At 59.1% G+C, this 14,794-nt stretch overlaps 7 protein-coding genes across 7 annotated transcripts in view; 4 read left to right on the top strand and 3 right to left on the bottom strand.

Annotated features, from left to right (window-relative positions):
• Positions 1-756: 756 nt before the first annotated feature.
• Positions 757-1,798, top strand: GGTG_04530 (hypothetical protein; the record flags this gene model as incomplete). Its single annotated transcript, XM_009222327.1, has 3 exons — positions 757-821; positions 1,428-1,568; positions 1,795-1,798. The coding sequence occupies 3 exons, from the start codon at positions 757-759 to the stop codon at positions 1,796-1,798; spliced, it is 210 nt and encodes a 69-aa protein (XP_009220591.1).
• Positions 1,799-2,475: 677 nt separating this feature from the next.
• On the bottom strand, positions 2,476-2,721 carry GGTG_04529 (hypothetical protein; the record flags this gene model as incomplete). Its single annotated transcript, XM_009222326.1, has 1 exon — positions 2,476-2,721. The coding sequence occupies one exon, from the start codon at positions 2,719-2,721 to the stop codon at positions 2,476-2,478; it is 246 nt and encodes an 81-aa protein (XP_009220590.1).
• A 994-nt stretch (positions 2,722-3,715) lies between these two features.
• GGTG_04528 (hypothetical protein) lies at positions 3,716-4,092 on the top strand (the record flags this gene model as incomplete). The annotated part of the gene is made up of 1 exon (XM_009222325.1): positions 3,716-4,092. One exon carries the CDS (start codon positions 3,716-3,718, stop codon positions 4,004-4,006), a length of 291 nt encoding a protein of 96 aa, XP_009220589.1. The 3' UTR covers positions 4,007-4,092.
• Positions 4,093-5,016: 924 nt separating this feature from the next.
• GGTG_04527 (hypothetical protein) lies at positions 5,017-9,141 on the top strand. Its single transcript, XM_009222324.1, has 2 exons — positions 5,017-5,646; positions 6,239-9,141. The coding sequence occupies exon 2, from the start codon at positions 6,268-6,270 to the stop codon at positions 8,533-8,535; it is 2,268 nt and encodes a 755-aa protein (XP_009220588.1). The 5' UTR covers positions 5,017-5,646; positions 6,239-6,267; the 3' UTR covers positions 8,536-9,141.
• On the bottom strand, positions 9,024-11,870 carry GGTG_04526 (tryptophan synthase). The gene is made up of 5 exons (XM_009222323.1): positions 11,697-11,870; positions 11,500-11,587; positions 11,360-11,430; positions 11,033-11,265; positions 9,024-10,965 (listed from the first exon to the last, which is right to left on the bottom strand). Exons 1-5 carry the CDS (start codon positions 11,742-11,744, stop codon positions 9,267-9,269), a joined length of 2,139 nt encoding a protein of 712 aa, XP_009220587.1. The 5' UTR covers positions 11,745-11,870; the 3' UTR covers positions 9,024-9,266.
• A 751-nt stretch (positions 11,871-12,621) lies between these two features.
• GGTG_04525 (54S ribosomal protein L24) lies at positions 12,622-13,853 on the bottom strand. The gene has a single exon (XM_009222322.1). It carries the CDS (start codon positions 13,683-13,685, stop codon positions 12,840-12,842), a length of 846 nt encoding a protein of 281 aa, XP_009220586.1. The 5' UTR covers positions 13,686-13,853; the 3' UTR covers positions 12,622-12,839.
• A 164-nt stretch (positions 13,854-14,017) lies between these two features.
• The window catches only part of GGTG_04524 (hypothetical protein), a gene marked incomplete at both ends in the record, with an annotated part of 1,671 nt that continues 894 nt past the window's right edge, over positions 14,018-14,794 (top strand). Inside the window, 2 exons of the mRNA XM_009222321.1 lie at positions 14,018-14,161; positions 14,353-14,777. Coding sequence (XP_009220585.1) covers positions 14,018-14,161; positions 14,353-14,777 — 569 coding nt within the window. The remainder of the gene's footprint in view (positions 14,162-14,352; positions 14,778-14,794) is intronic.

Here is a 14,794-nt window from a genome sequence, read left to right as displayed (position 1 = left end):
GCGCTGAACGGCTTTGCTGACGTCACCAAATGCTGACACACATGCAGCGCTCAAGCTGCTGCATCCAGCTTGGCCATTCATCGAACGCTCCTTTAGAAACATCAACGCCGTTTGATATTATCTCTTACACCCTCAATGCCTTTTCCACATTTCCAACTTGCTTTTCGCCAGTCGCAGCGGGAGTGCGCGGCGAGATGAGCTCGTCCGACCCGGCAACACTAGCCATCTCTCGCTCCCTATCCAGAAAGCCCTCGCGACCCTCCTTGGCCAAGAACTCCCGCGTGTTGGGAACAATACCGTTGTACCCCAGAGGGATTACGCTGGGCTTGAAGAAGAACTGCTAGTAGACCAGGTACACAACGGCCGACGACACAAAGGTCAGCTGCCAACCCATCATGTACATGGGCTTAACGCCCTGGCTGATGACTTGCGGCTGGTACTGGCCTACGAGGCCCGGCAGGCCTATCGCGACGCTACTAGCCTAGGTGAAGACGGCGACCTAATTGGCACCGGACCAGAACCAGTAGAGGCCGCCCTTGCATGCTCGGAAAAGGGAAGGGACGTGAATGTTGCCTTTGCGGATGAAGTAGTCGACGGTGGTGGTCTGGGAAGATGGCACAGAGAATCTGGCCGCGGCGGATGGTGATCCAACTGGGGAAAAGGCCGACCGTCTCGACGGCAGATTGAGGGCTGAGGGCGATATCAGCTATGTTTGGGTGCCAAGGGACGGAAACGAGTTAGCAGACCAGCACTACGATGAAGCTCTCGATAAGCAGGAAGCCCTCGATGAGCAGGAGGTGTCGGATTGGGATGATTACTGCGTATGAGAGGAATTGATGCTTGATTGCAGTCCAGTTACCATTTTGCCTCCGAGAAGTAGACGTCCTTATACACACGAAACGGCGTCCCCCCTGTCCTTCCGTCGTGCCGGTACAACGCATGGCACTGCAAGGGTGCTCGGCACCTCCTTTTTCGACATGACGGATGCCGGCAGACAAACTGTCCCCGGAAATCCGGCAGCGTCTGGGCAGGATCGGATCAAGCGCAATGTACGCTGCGTCGAAGCACCGACAGATCATGTGACAACCATGACAATCAGGAAACGCGCTGTTTCTATCTGGAGGGCCTTCTTCCCCTCCTCTGGCTCCGTTAAAGAACATTCTTCGCGGCACATAGCGGCCAGAACACTGTTTCGCAGGGCCGGAGACCAAGTGTGCGGCGCTCCTTAGAAACCGTCGGGAACCGCCGCCTCCCTACGGGAACAAAGCCTGGGGATGTCAACGTCAGGAATTCCAAGCCGCCGCCCAGCGGTGATATTGTGACCATGGCAGAGTCACAGTCGCCGTCCCTGCGTCCCACGCTGTCGCGCACCTGCCGCGAGCCGGGCTTTTTTTTAACGATATTATGCATTCGTACTCTCGCTACAGGCTTTGTGTCTTGCCCATTTACTGGACCGACCTGCATATCAAGTCGCTCAACGTGCGGTTCGAGCAGCAGTCGCCCATGATCTCCCCGGCCCCGGAGCCCGATCACGCCAGCATGCCCCCGTTAGCTGCTGCGAAAAAGCTGTGAGCCGAGGTAGAAGTAGTATATCGACACCTCAACGGCATGCGGATCTTCCTCGAAGAGGTCGACAATGGATTGGAGAGAGGAGCGCGGCTGCCCCTACCTCGATCTGCAATCCAGTTCACGATAACTCGATTCTAATCGTTGAGAAAAGAAAAAAAGGAATTTTGGGGACTGCTATTCCAGTTAAGAGACTGACCCGTGGGCACAGAGATAGCCCCCAAGCAGTTGAAGCAGACACTATGGACTTGCTAGGTCTTATTGTCGGCGATGAAGAAGCGCCGTCATCGAAAGACAGGTTCACGGGACCCAGAGACCGGTTCCTGAAGCTAGAAGATTGCAATGGAGAAATGCAACCCCAACTGAGCGACTGGTCGGTCTTCCTGTCTGGTATTTTTCTGCCTTTAATCGCGGCCTTCAATGTTTCTGTCGCGTAAAGTTCCATGTTATGTAACCCTTACGTAGCGCTATCACTTTCCGTTCCACAGGCATCCCGGGGGAACAGTACAGTGTCAAGTGGCGAGTGCCCCGTCCGCCTTCCACTAGGGCACTTCCGCCGTTATCCCTACGCCTATCAACAAACGGGTCTCTGCTTTCCTGCCCTGCGGTAACAGTATGCTGGATGATTTCCGTGGGTGCAGCTGGGGCTGGAAAGATGGGGTGATCTTGCTGCTGTCGCGACCGTCGACCTCTCGAAGACCGCGTCGAGTTCGCTGTTGAGCATTTGGTCCTAGTTGTAACCCCGCAGGTTCGGCTCGGGTGCTGGGATGTGGGGTTGCAGATAGGAATCATGAAAGCGTGCGACCGCCAGGCAGACAGGTTAGGCGCGCACATACTGGCAGGACAGGGGACCCTGAAAGGCCCCCATAATAGTAGCAACCAAACTGGAGCACAGGCCTTCCTTCCAGGCTAGCGGTGCGGCTCGCCGTCCGCCCTTCGCTTATCTTCCAAGGCCATTGCCTTTTTTCGGTCTGCGACATCTTTTTCCCATTCGGGCTTGCCGGGGGTCGGTTGTGCGGATTCATCCATGGGAATATCCGCAGTCTTTTCCATCGGCAAACTAGTCTCTGTGAACAGGAGTTGTCTGTTCCGGCAGTCCGCCAGGATGTCATGGTAATCGAAGAACTTGCGTCCCAGAATAATGTCCTGAAGCATGTCGATGACGAGGAGGTATGCGTTGTTGAATTGTCGGTCCTGAATGCGGAAGGACGCCCTCAAACTTCGACCAAGCCAGAACGGTCTTTCACGTCCTATAACACGAACGCACCCTTGCCTCCCTACTCACGACATTCGGGAAACTGCTTCCTGAATTCCACGGCCAGTAGACGGATCCCCATGAAGAGGCCCGATTGGGCCGATTGGGTGCATGGGAGCTCGTGCCGACCGAGTCCAGTCTCGCCGCGCGGGAGGTCGGAGGTGATTAGTCTAAGAGCGGAGGCAGTGGCAAGGTTGCTGCGCCTAGTCTTGCTTGTTAGGGGGTGCACTTTTAAAAATGCTACCAACCGGACGCCAGGGTTTTTTTTTTTTTTTTTTGGAAGAACAGGCCGGCGATGCTATTCGGTTATCGGGGTTTAGGGGCAGTGTGCAGAAGAGGTCGAAAAGCCAGGGCTACCTTTGGAGTTGAACCTAAAAAGTTGGTGGTGGTGCTACGACCGTGTACAGAGGTAATGGGCTTTCGCGGTCGGGCTGGAAAAGGAGGTAGGTAGAGAAAGGCAACCTCGTCCGAGTCTAGGCGGGGATCTGGGTGATGTGGTGCTTGTGTGTTGATTCTTTGATCACTACAGGCAATAATTGTATTGCTTAGGAGGGGAAATCCGGGGAGAAATTGAAGTAGGTATAGTAAAGAGGGGGGAATGGCGGAAAAAAGAGCCCGCGCCGGTGTGGCTTATTGCTTGCTCGGGAAAGAGGGAGAGGTCTTCCCCTGGTGGACGGGCAGGTTGCTGTTGGGCGTGGACGTGATGTCGTTGCAGGGTGGGGATGGACAAGGGACAGAGGCATGCGAGTAATTATGTGGGTTGACCTGAGTACGGGAGTATAAGCCGAGCCGCGCTTATGGTGCGACGTGGTGGTTACGTCAATCTGCGCCAGCGGTGGCGCCATCTTCGTGCGGGTTGTAGGCAAGTACCTCGACTCCGAGGGGTGAAGTCAGATGACGGGCTCAATATTGAACCTCCTGGTGCCTGAGCGCTACCACCTGAACATGGACCTCAGCACCAGTTCGAGCGGCAGCGCCGTAGGCACCGCCATGGACCTCGCCGCCGCAGCCCCAGGCACCGAAACCGACGGCTCCGTGATTTCGCCCGCCGAGGTCGCCAGCCCAATGCTAAAACCTCAAGGGCCGTGGCCCCGAAATGCTAGTCCTGGAGCTACATGGGAGAGAGGCGGTAGAAACGTCTTGGCTTGGGGTAGAATATGGGCAGTTATGGCACGGCGTCGCTAGAAAGTTAGAATGAGGGACGAGGTGGACCTTCCATTGTCTTCGTGACAATGCAGCTTCAATGTTGTCTGTGAGCGTTTGCCAATCGGTGATTTGGTTTTCCTTTTTCTTTGCCTTCTATCCCAGCCTCTCAGCAGCGGCTGAAAGGGGATGCAACCCATTGTTGCCTTTCGCTAGCACAGTGGCACAGTGGTGTCACTACCTCGATATGGAGCGAGTGGTTTGCAGGCTGGGCTTCTAGGACAGCAAGCAGTGAATAACCTGATCAGCCTGATGCCCAACCAATGTCGGCTACCATCCACCTGCCCGTGGTTACAGTGCTCATGTGGTCTAACCAAGGTGCAGACATACGAGGTAGCCGACAAACGCGATTCTGGAACACTCACAAAAATTCGCTAAACGCAGGGGTGGCAGGCTGGCAATGGGCAGACTCCATGATCCTGAAAGAATACCGCAGCTGACTCATGGCACGAGGCAGCACTGCAGGTACGCTAGAGCTGTTGAGGCCATTCGCTGGCAAAACCCCGAGCCAAGGCCAAACCTGTTTCCGTGGCACCGACGACGTGGAAAAGCTCTAGCGAGGGTGGCAAACAGAGACAAAGGCTTGGCGCACCGTCAGAAGCTGGCACCCAGCGATCTGATTGGCCGAGACGCCACTGACCTCACCGGTGGGGCACCCCTTGTCGACGCAGGTCGATTGGCTGCCATCTCATCTGCGAACCGCCAGAACCTGCGACGATCGTCCCGCAACCTTGTCCAGACCCTCTCCATCTTGCAGATGCGGTGGCACGGCTGTTCCTGCTTGGTCCAAGGCCGTGGGGAAGAAGGGAAAAGACCCTTGAGGCGAGCAGAAAACTCACACAGCCACCCTCCTGGCTGAGGTAGTGTGGTGCAGTTGCTCACCCGCCTGCGAGCCTGCCTCTCCACTCCCTCGTCTAGCCGAGCGACTGATGTCAGTTTGCATTCCCACCGCCAAAATCAAGGCATCGTCTCCCAGGAGGCCACCAGCAACGCGGGTTAAAATGCCAGCCACCCCCGGGCGGCCATCCGCTCCGGATGGCGAATTCCCTTTGCGAAAGATGGACACCACCCACCTCAGGCTCCGAGGTGTCCCCTTGCCCAATCGCCGACTCCGGTCCAAGACAAGAAGAAGAAAGGAGCCATATATCTGAGGGTGCTGCTGCTGTTTGGTAGTTGCCACCCTGGCAGTGGCGCTGACTTTCTTCTTTTGCGCGCAAGTAAAAAAAAAAAAAAAATCCTCAACACAGGAGCTGCGACCATTTGACTTACACGACGTTCACTCCGTGTCCCTCAAAAGACAAGAACAAGGGCCGCCGCTGGTCATACGAGCGAAGCGCAAGCAAGGGTCCAGGGCCGAATTTGCTTTGGTTTCGGGCGTCTTCAAGGCCGCGCCAAGCAGGGAAACGACTGGCTGATAGTGCAGCGCTCCGCTGACCGGGCGGCTAACCTGACCCCACGACCCACCGACCCGCGCGACAAAGAAACCCCAGCGGGCGCCTGTGGTCGAAACAAAGAGCCAACTGCTATTTTTGCCCTGCCCGACGCCTGCCACGGGCAGAGAGGAGATCCGGAGACGCGCCTCGTGCAAGGGTCGCTGGAAATTGAACTCCCGTCAACGTCCTGTAAGTCGACCGTCGGCCTTCCCGCTGCTGCCCGCTCGTCCAATCACCACTCCGTGTCAGGGGGGTCCGCCCCACTCCAACCTTCCCTATTGGGCAAGGCCTGGCCATTGAGGCTATTGAGGCCATTGACCGCAGTCGAGCCGCGCCTATTCATATACTATTGTCACTGCCCGTCACCAGATCTTTGCATTGTTCTGCTTGGTATTATTCCTCCTCACCTACTCACCATGTGCCTCTTTCCTTTTGCCTCCTTCCCTGACGGTCATGGCTCGTTATTCACTCCTATTCTTGTGACCCCGCACGATTTCCCTTTGTCCAAGACGGGCTTTCTTTGTCGACCTTGACGGCCGCATAATCCTCTAATACCAGTCACTCAACATTCGTGACCGTCTCCCTATTCCCTTTCGTGTTTTTTCTTCGTCTTTGGGCATATTTCCTTTCTTATTCTGTTTCCCCATTGCATCTACGACGCAGCGTTCGAAACGACCATACGACTTTCTTATCACGTCTCCCTGCGACTGCGAAATCACAAACACATTCCGATAGAAACATAACATCGTCAGCTGGACTAAGACGGAACTACCTTCTACAGCAAATACTTCCACCAACCAACTAGCTATCATGGCATTCCCAAGACTACCCCAAAGCCTGAGGAGCAGGCCAGTCGGGACACGCGAGGCCATGGCGCCGGCGGACCAGGAGCGCGATCTCCCGAGCGTGCGCACCGGCGGCCAGCCCGCCCCCTTCCTCGGCCTGAGGTCGAGGCTGTCCCAGATATGGCTCAACCGCTGGACCATCCTGCTGCTGCTGGTCCTGATCCGTGTCATCATCATGATCGCGGGCCTGAACGACAACATCGGCGACGCCAAGGTGCGCGCGCTCTCGGCGTGCAGCAAGGTCGAGGACATCGGCAGCGCCATGGCCTCGATGCCGCACTACCTGTCTCGCGGCGTCAACAAGGTGGCGACCGAGGGCATCCAGCACGCAATCAGCGCCATGGTGCAGGTGCTGATGCTGATCCTGACGGCGGTCGAGAACATCATCTACTTTGTCATCAACTTCTACGTCGGCACATATGTGTGCCTGATCGCCGCCTTCATCCACGGCACCTTTGACATCGGTGTCGGCGCGGCCGAGTCGGTGACCAAGATCATGAACGACGCCATCGGCAAGATATCGAACGGGCTCAACGACGAGATTGGCAACTTCCAGAAGACGGTTAACGACGTCATCGACAAGATCAACTCGGGCACCAGCCTCGGCGGCCTCATCGGCGGCTCGGGCATCAGCATCCCCAAGCTGGACGTGGGCAGCAAGCTCAACGACCTGCGAAACATCAAGATCGACAGCGGCGACTTCGTCAAGAGCCTCAAGGACATGAAGGACAAGACGCCCGACTTCGACGACGTGCAGAACTTCACCAAGCAGGCCATCGCGGTGCCCTTCGACCTCGTCCGCAAGGAGCTCAACAAGAGCGCCGAGACGTGGAACGCACCCCGCGACATGTTCCCGCTCGCCCAGAAGCAGGCCCTCTCCTTCTGCTCCGACAACACGGCCATCCGCGACTTCTTCGACGGGCTCTACACGGTCGCCAACAACGCCCGCATCGCCTTCCTCGTCGTCATCCCCATCCTGGCCCTGCTCGTGTGCATCCCCATGGCCATCATGGAGATCCGGCGGTATCGCCGGCAGAAGGAGCTGTCGCGCCAGATGGTCAACCGCGAGTTCGACTCCATGGACGTCATCTACCAGGCCTCGCGCCCGTCGTCCTCCCGCGTCGGCGTCTGGCTCGGCAACCGCTTCAAGGGCAGCGACCGCGAGTACCTGGTGCGCTGGGCCTGGGCGTACGCGACGTCGCTGCCCGCGCTCTTCGTGCTCTCGCTCGCCATCGCCGGCCTCTTCTCGTGCTTCTGCCAGTGGATCGTGCTGCAGTTCGTCAAGAAGGAGGCGCCCGCGCTCGTGAACAAGGTCGGCGACTTCGCCAACGACGTCGTCCGCACGCTCGAGGGCGTCTCGACAAAGTGGGCCACCGACGCCAACGGCGTCATGCTCAAGTACAACAACGAGGTCAACAACGACGTGCTCGGCCACGTGCGCACCGCCACGTCGGCCGTCAACAGCACGCTCGTCACCTTCCAGACCGAGATGAACAAGCGCCTGGACCAGGTCTTCAAGGGCACCGTGCTCGAGAACGTGGTCAAGGACGTGGTCCGCTGCATCATCGGGCTCAAGATCGAGGCGGTCGAGAAGGGCCTGACGTGGGTGCACGAGCACGCGCGCGTCTCGTTCCCGCTCTTCCCCAACGACACCTTCAGCAGCGGCGCCCAGCAGTCCATCTCGGGCGACTCGGAGATGACGTCGTTCCTGTCGAGCCCGTCGAGCGTCACGACCGACGAGATCACGGCCGCCGTCTACCGCGTCATCGACTACCTGCAGAACGGCATCGTCCAGGACGCCCTCATCTCGGCGGGGCTGCTGCTGCTCTACGTCGTCGTCGTCCTCGTCGGCGTTATTCGCGCCCTGCTCAACATCACCGGACCCCGCAACAGCACCCGCGGCATGGGCGGCGGGGCCGGCGCCGGCGCGCACCTGACGGGCGACCACGAAAAGGACACCATGGCCGGCCACCACCACAGCCACGACGCGCCCCCGTACGTGCCGCACGACGACAGGCGCGAGTACGACTACGCCGCCACCCACGAGATGAAGCAGCACCCGGTCCCGAACGCGACCCAGTCCGCTGTCGGGAGGCACCAGTCGTCGCGCGCCGTTTTTGTCGACCACGACGACGACAGCAGCGCCCAACAACACTACCCCAGCGAGAAGAGGGCGCCGCCGCCGCCGCCGCCGGCGGGCGGCAGGGGCAACTACCACGGGCAGCCGTTCTAGGAACAACGGCGGGACCCAAGGCCGTCCCTGCCCCCGCCCACTAGGCCGCGCGACATGATCTAGTGGGGAGCTCTTCTTCTTTCCCAAGCGCCTCGACTGTTGTTTTCTTCTCGTCTCAAAGTTATATATACCCCAAGGGCGGCCTCTCGTGTCTCTGCTTAGTCGTTCTCGCTTCCTCCTGCTTTAACCCACGCTTAATAGGCTTGAGGATGCTTTTTTCTCGCCGCTGGTTGGGTACTTTTCCTTGGTAACGGTTTTTTCTGTTTGGTCTGTCGATTAGACGGCGGATAAAGCCAACATATGGCGTTCAGTCTTCCTTTTCTCTATAGCCACCACGTACCGTTTTGCAATTTTCTGGTTTACAAAAACGGGCTTGCATCCCATGAAACGGTTTTCGCTTCTCGACTTTCCTTCTTCCCTCTCTTGATACCCCTGTGGCAACTTGTCCCGCAGCGCAGGACATGTTTGACCACGGAAGAATGGCGTGCTTTGCCGGGAGCCAGAATGGCCAAGGAAAAGGCATGGATCTAGGACAATGCTGCCGAACTCTCATTCGAAAGTCTGATGCTAGGTTCTAGGTCTATAATACCATAGTCTGTGTGTCCCTTTACTGCATCAAACCTGACTGCACGGGTGTTTTTTACTTCGACTCCCAACCATTGTTTTCCCACGGGCGACCCATCGCCACAGGAAATTTCGCCTTGAAACATGCCCAAAACCCGACGCACCGCCTAGAACCTCAAATCCCACCCAATCTTGGGGCCGATGTTGGGCAGCTCGTCGGCCACGCTCTGGACGTCCTTGTCGCCACGACCACTGAGACAGATGACGACGTCCTGGTCGGGCGCCATGGTCTTGGCCAGCTCGAGGGCACCATAGATGCCGTGGGCGGACTCGAGGGCGGGAATTATGCCCTCGAGCTGGCTGATGAGCCGGAAGCCCTCAAAGGCCTGCGAATCCGTAGCCGCCACAAACTTTGCACGCTCGCTGTCCTTCCAGTTGGACAGCTCCGGGCCCACGCCGGGGTAGTCGAGCCCGGCGGAGACCGAGTGGGTGTCCTGGATCTGGCCATGCTCGTTCTGCAGCACGTAGGTGCGCACGCCATGCAGCACGCCCTTGGTGCCGGCGGACAAGGTGGCACTGTGACGCAGCGTCTCCACGCCGTCTCCGGCCGCCTCTACGCCCAGCAGCTTGACCGAAGGGTCGTTAGAGAAGGGGTAGAACATTCCCACAGCGTTGCTGCCACCACCAACGCAGGCCACGACGGCGTCGGGCAGCTTGCCGCGCAGCTTCTGCAGCTGCTCCTTGGTCTCGTTACCGATGACAGACTGGAACGTGCGCACGATGGTCGGGAAGGGATGCGGGCCGATAGCGCTGCCAATGATGTAATGCGTCGTCTCCACGTCGACAACCCAGGCCCGCAGTGCCTCGTTGACAGCGTCGCGGAGCGTTTGCGTGCCTGCCGTCACAGGTACCACCTCGGCGCCCAGCAGGCGGATGCGGAACACGTTCAGTGCCTGCCGCCTGACGTCCTCGGCGCCCATGTAGATAGTGCAGGGCATGCCAAACTTTGCGCAGACCGTGGCCGTCGCCACGCCGTGCTGGCCCGCGCCCGTCTCGGCGATAATGCGCTTCTTGCCCAATCGCCGAGCGAGCAGCAGCTGGCCGAGAGCGTTGTTGATCTTGTGGCTGCCCGTGTGGTTCAGGTCCTCACGCTTGAGCCAGATCTTGGCGCCTCCTGCATGCTCCGTCAGTCGTTCCGCCAGGTGCAGCTGACCTGGCCGGCCCATGTAAGGGTAGTATGACCGGTACTCCTCCCAGAAGACCGGGTCGTCCTTGATTTTGTTGAAGCCGTCCTCGAGCTCCGTCAGGCAGTCCATGAGCGACTCGGGCACGTACTGTCCGCCGAACTCGCCGAAACGGTCGGGGATCTTGCCGTGCATGGCCGCCAACTGCGCCACGAGGTCCGCGTCATTGGCCTCGGCGGCACCGGGCTTGGCGCCAGCCTCGTCGCCAGGCGCCGTCTTGGCGCCGTCCTCAGTAGGCGGAGCCGTGACCTCGGCCACATCCTCGACAGAGGCGCGGCCGCACAGGTACGAGCAGTACTCACGCGTGGCCTCGATGACCTTGCCGGGCTCGGCATTCTTGAGGGTCGTGATGATCTGGCTGCCAACAACGACACCATCCGCCAGCCCAGCAACGGCGAGGAAGTGCTCGCGCGTCGAGACACCGAACCCAACCGCGGCAGGCTTGTTGCCGCTATACTTCTTTACACGGGCTAGCAGCTCCGGAAGAGCGGCGTTAAGCGAGCCAGTGGCGCCAGTAACACCCATGCGCGAGACGACGTAGATGAAGGAGTCGGCCAGCTGGCAAAGAAGTCGCATGCGCGCGTCCGACGTGGCGGGCGCGATAAGGGGTACGTATGAAAGCCTGACAGCATATTAGTGTCAGATGTGAGTCACCAAGATGACCCATGGCAGGACAAGGGAGAGCTCACCCAGCAACGCTGCAGAGCTTGCGGAAGGAGACGGCCTCCTCAGGCGGGAGGTCAACGAGGATGAAGCCGTTCACACCGGCCTCCCTGCAGTCCTGGAGCAGCTTGGCCTCGCCGTATGCCCGCATCGGGTTGTAGTAGCCCATCATCATGACGGGGGCCTTGAGCCCGAGTTTGCGCGCGTCGCGGACCATCTGAAGAACCGAGGTGATCGTGACCCCATTTTCCAGTGCGATCTGTGTATGGCACCAGTCCGCGCTGTCAGCCTTCCGCCGTGCACCGCACCTCTCCGCCTCTCCCTCCCACCCTCTCGGATGACTGTTTGCTCACTGTATTGGCAGTCTGGATGGTCGGTCCATCGGCGATGGGGTCAGTGAACGGGACGCCGAGCTCGATGACATCTGGGGCGAATTGGCTCGTCAGTTTCTTTTCTCCGCTGTGCTTTCTCGTTGGTCAAGGTGCTCGCTCACCAGCGCCTCCCTTCTCCATGGCCAACATGATGTTGGGCGTGTCCGCCGCTGTCGGGAAGCCGGCCGTGACATAAGTGACGAGCGCCGCCTACGACAGAAGAAAGATCGTGTTAGCTATATGCTTTAAGTGTTTGCGCTGCCCCATTCCCAGAAGCCATCGCCAGCCTCCGCAAGCGGAACTGAGGGGTAGTACTGACCCGGCCGTTGGCCTTGCAGCGCTCGAACGTCTTCTTGATGTGATCCATGTCGAAAAGGGTCAATTGAAGCAGAAGGCACGATAAAAGTATAGCAAAGCCAATTCGACAATACAGCAAGCAGAAAAGAAGGTCGGTCGGGAGGCAATGGAAAAGGGCGCTCCCATTTCGCCTTCCTGACGTCGAGGGCTCCGCCTGAGTCACAAATTCAACCAGGCTCTCCCCTAGTGTATAAATGTGCTTCCTCCCGCCGCGGGAGCTTACTCCTACAAGACCCACCTCCCGCGGAGCTGGCGGACTGGCCGATGCCGGAAGAGGAAACTCCAGGGTCCTATTTGGGCAGCGAAAGGGATGGCATTCCGACCACCAATTGTCATCCGCCATTTTTACTGTATCTTTTCCGAGGATTGAATTATTTTTTCTTGCTCTAACCGCTTCTTTGGAACTCATGTGATTTCCTTTTTGCAATGATCAACACAAAAAACAGAACCGGACGGAAGCGGAGAGCAAGTTGGATGCCATGACAATACCCATCGTCCAACTTCATCCCTAATTCTTCAGAGCGCATGCAGGGAGAAACATGATATCACGCGACAGCAACAAGAGTGACTCAACAAATACCTCATCAGAAGTGGGCAAGACGGTGAATTTGCATGCATCGATGCGAGCACACTGAAGATGTTATGCAGCAACTGTGGGTGATTTCTTCGAGGCATAATGGAAGGCTTACAATGACCGTGCGGCGGAGTATGGCGGAGCGAACCAGTCACCCGAAAGAGTGTTCCCTACCATGATTTGCAATTCGTGACTGACCAGTCACACTGCAACTTGCGACGGCCGGAAAAACAACAGGAAATGAGAAACAAACAAGAAAGCCGGGAGGAAAAAAGGACTTGTGGCTACACCACGCTGCGACGGCATACTCAAAAGATGTCACATAGGGAGGGTAATTTTTCAAGGCATATGATATGCACTCCAAGGCAGACGGACACGGGCATTTCAGGAGACACGTACATCGCCTACTCCTGTTTGAGATCCGATGTACCTTTTTTATATCGCTCGTGTTTGTACATAGTATCGCCCACCTCGCCCAGCTTTCGCCAAAGCTGTAAGCCAGGACTCGAAACCGATCAGGGCTTTGGCAGTTTATGGCTTTTCGGTGTCCCCCCTGCGTGGTTTCTCCTTCTCCCACATGAAGCCGGGGTCAGCCAGCCGGTCCTCGCTCACACCGTCCGCCTCGGGACCGCCAAGGTCAAATTCCTTGTCGCTGTCCAGCATCGCCTGCGTCTCCTCCATCAGCGCCCTGAGGCCCTCGGGCTGGGCCTGCAGGGCGGCAGTCGCCCCCGCCTCGGCGGCCAGGCCGGCGGGCGGGAGGCCGAGCGCTATCCTCTGCGCGGCGAAGCGCTCCCGCACGGCCGGGGTCTGCATCAGCCTCCAGCGCAGGCGCCAGCCCCAGGGCCCCAGGTCCTTGATGCGCTGGGCCTTCGAGCCTAGCAGGTACTCGTCGAGCCCGCCGACCTTGTCGAGGGTGCGCAGGACGCGCGTCGTGATCTTGGTGCGCACCATCATGCCGAGCGCCTCGGACCACAGGCGGCGGCTCTGGACGTTGGGGCGCCACTTGCGCGGCGTCTTGACGGCGTGCTTCTTGGACACGTTGTGCCCGAAGGCGATGGCGGCGGACCCGTACAGCCCCGTGTTGGACTGCTTGTAGATGCGCCGCTCGCCGTAGGGGTACGCGGGGATCTCGGGGTGCTGGGCGGTCGGGGAGGGGATGGGGATGTCGCTGTCGCGGACGGGCTTTTGCTTGTAGGCGGCGGCGGCCGTGGATGAAAATGTTCGCCTCGGAGTGGGTTGTGCGGCGGCTGCTGCTGCTGGTGCTGCTGCCAGTAGCGTTATGCTGGCTTGGCGGGCGGCGATTGCGCATGGGGCTGTGGTTGAGGGTCGGGCTGTCAGCAGGCCAAGGCCCCTGGCGAGAGGCCTTGATGACAGCATCGTGGCTGGTCTGGTGTGGTTTTCTAGCGCCAAGTATTGACTGGCGACGGGCCTTTCCGATCGGCCGTGGGGCACCGTCTCTCAGAGGAGTATGAGGTCAATTGGCGCCGTTCGGGTGTGGCGCATCCTCCCACCTGTGACACTATTCCCATATGCGCTTGCTCCAAAAATTCGGCTGAGGGGACAAGGCTGAATGGATGCGGAGCTGTTGGCCAGATCATGTGACCTCGCGGGTGCACCATCTGAGCCGCGGTGACGTAGTGAGGTCCAAGTCAGCTCTCCATCACCAATTCGGCGATCGGAAACACACAATCCTCGCATTCACAGCAAATATGCTCCCGCCAATAGACGATGCCGTGCTGCAGAGCAATCCCGAGTTCGCGACACTCTACAACACGCTGACGACAGCAGTTCTGAACGACGATGGATCGACAATGAACGACCCCTCCTCGAAGGAGCGCGATGCCACACGCGAAGTACGATGACTGCGGCAAAGGCTGACACACTTTGCTTGTTATGGATGACCAACTAATACCCAAGGGCCCCTTTTACAGAAACTAAAAAAGCATCGCCTCAAGGCCGCAAAGCATCACCTCCTCCTCGACGCCCTCTCCACCGTATCCCCGCCCCCACCAGCCGAGCCGAAGCCGCAACTACAACAGCCAAGGAGGACGGCAACAAGCACATCATCCGCTCCCCCCTCATCCAACCAATCCAGCACGAGCACCGACCAGCTCCCCCCGCCCCTCATCGACCTCCTCCTCCTCCTCCCACCCCTCGTCTCCCCCCCGACCGACCCGGACCACCAACCCCCCTCGACGCAGCCACCCTCGACCTCCTCCTGACCAGCCCGCCGCTGAGCGACCTCCCCGCCCTCCTCCCGCACCTCTGGCCCCTCCTGTCCGCCTCCCTGCAGACCTCGGCCCTCTCGCTCGCCCGGCACGCCCACCCGTCCACCAACCCGTCGTACCTGCACCGCCACCTCCCCACCCTGGGCCCGTCCATCGCCTCGTCCACGGCCGCCCTGTCGGCGTCCAAGCGCGACCTGACGCGCGCCCGCCTCGACGCCGCCGCCGCCGTCGCCGACCTGCAGTCCCGGCGCGCCGACG

This window comes from Gaeumannomyces tritici (genome assembly GCF_000145635.1).
Source record: "Gaeumannomyces tritici R3-111a-1 unplaced genomic scaffold supercont2.2, whole genome shotgun sequence".
Taxonomy (NCBI): domain Eukaryota; kingdom Fungi; phylum Ascomycota; class Sordariomycetes; order Magnaporthales; family Magnaporthaceae; genus Gaeumannomyces; species Gaeumannomyces tritici.
This window is presented reverse-complemented; position numbering and strand designations above follow the sequence as displayed.

Bases quoted from the DNA above. Each gene is read 5' to 3' on its own strand.
- GGTG_04525 (XM_009222322.1), bottom strand. From the start codon at position 13,685: ATGCTGTCATCAAGGCCTCTCGCCAGGGGCCTTGGCCTGCTGACAGCC.
- GGTG_04526 (XM_009222323.1), bottom strand. From the start codon at position 11,744: ATGGATCACATCAAGAAGACGTTCGAGCGCTGCAAGGCCAACGGCCGG. The intron at 11,266-11,359 runs GTGAGCAAACAG...TGCCATACACAG, and splicing joins CCATCCAGACTGCCAATACA to ATCGCACTGGAAAATGGGGT. The intron at 10,966-11,032 runs GTGAGCTCTCCC...ATATGCTGTCAG, and splicing joins AAGCTCTGCAGCGTTGCTGG to GCTTTCATACGTACCCCTTA.
- GGTG_04527 (XM_009222324.1), top strand. From the start codon at position 6,268: ATGGCATTCCCAAGACTACCCCAAAGCCTGAGGAGCAGGCCAGTCGGG.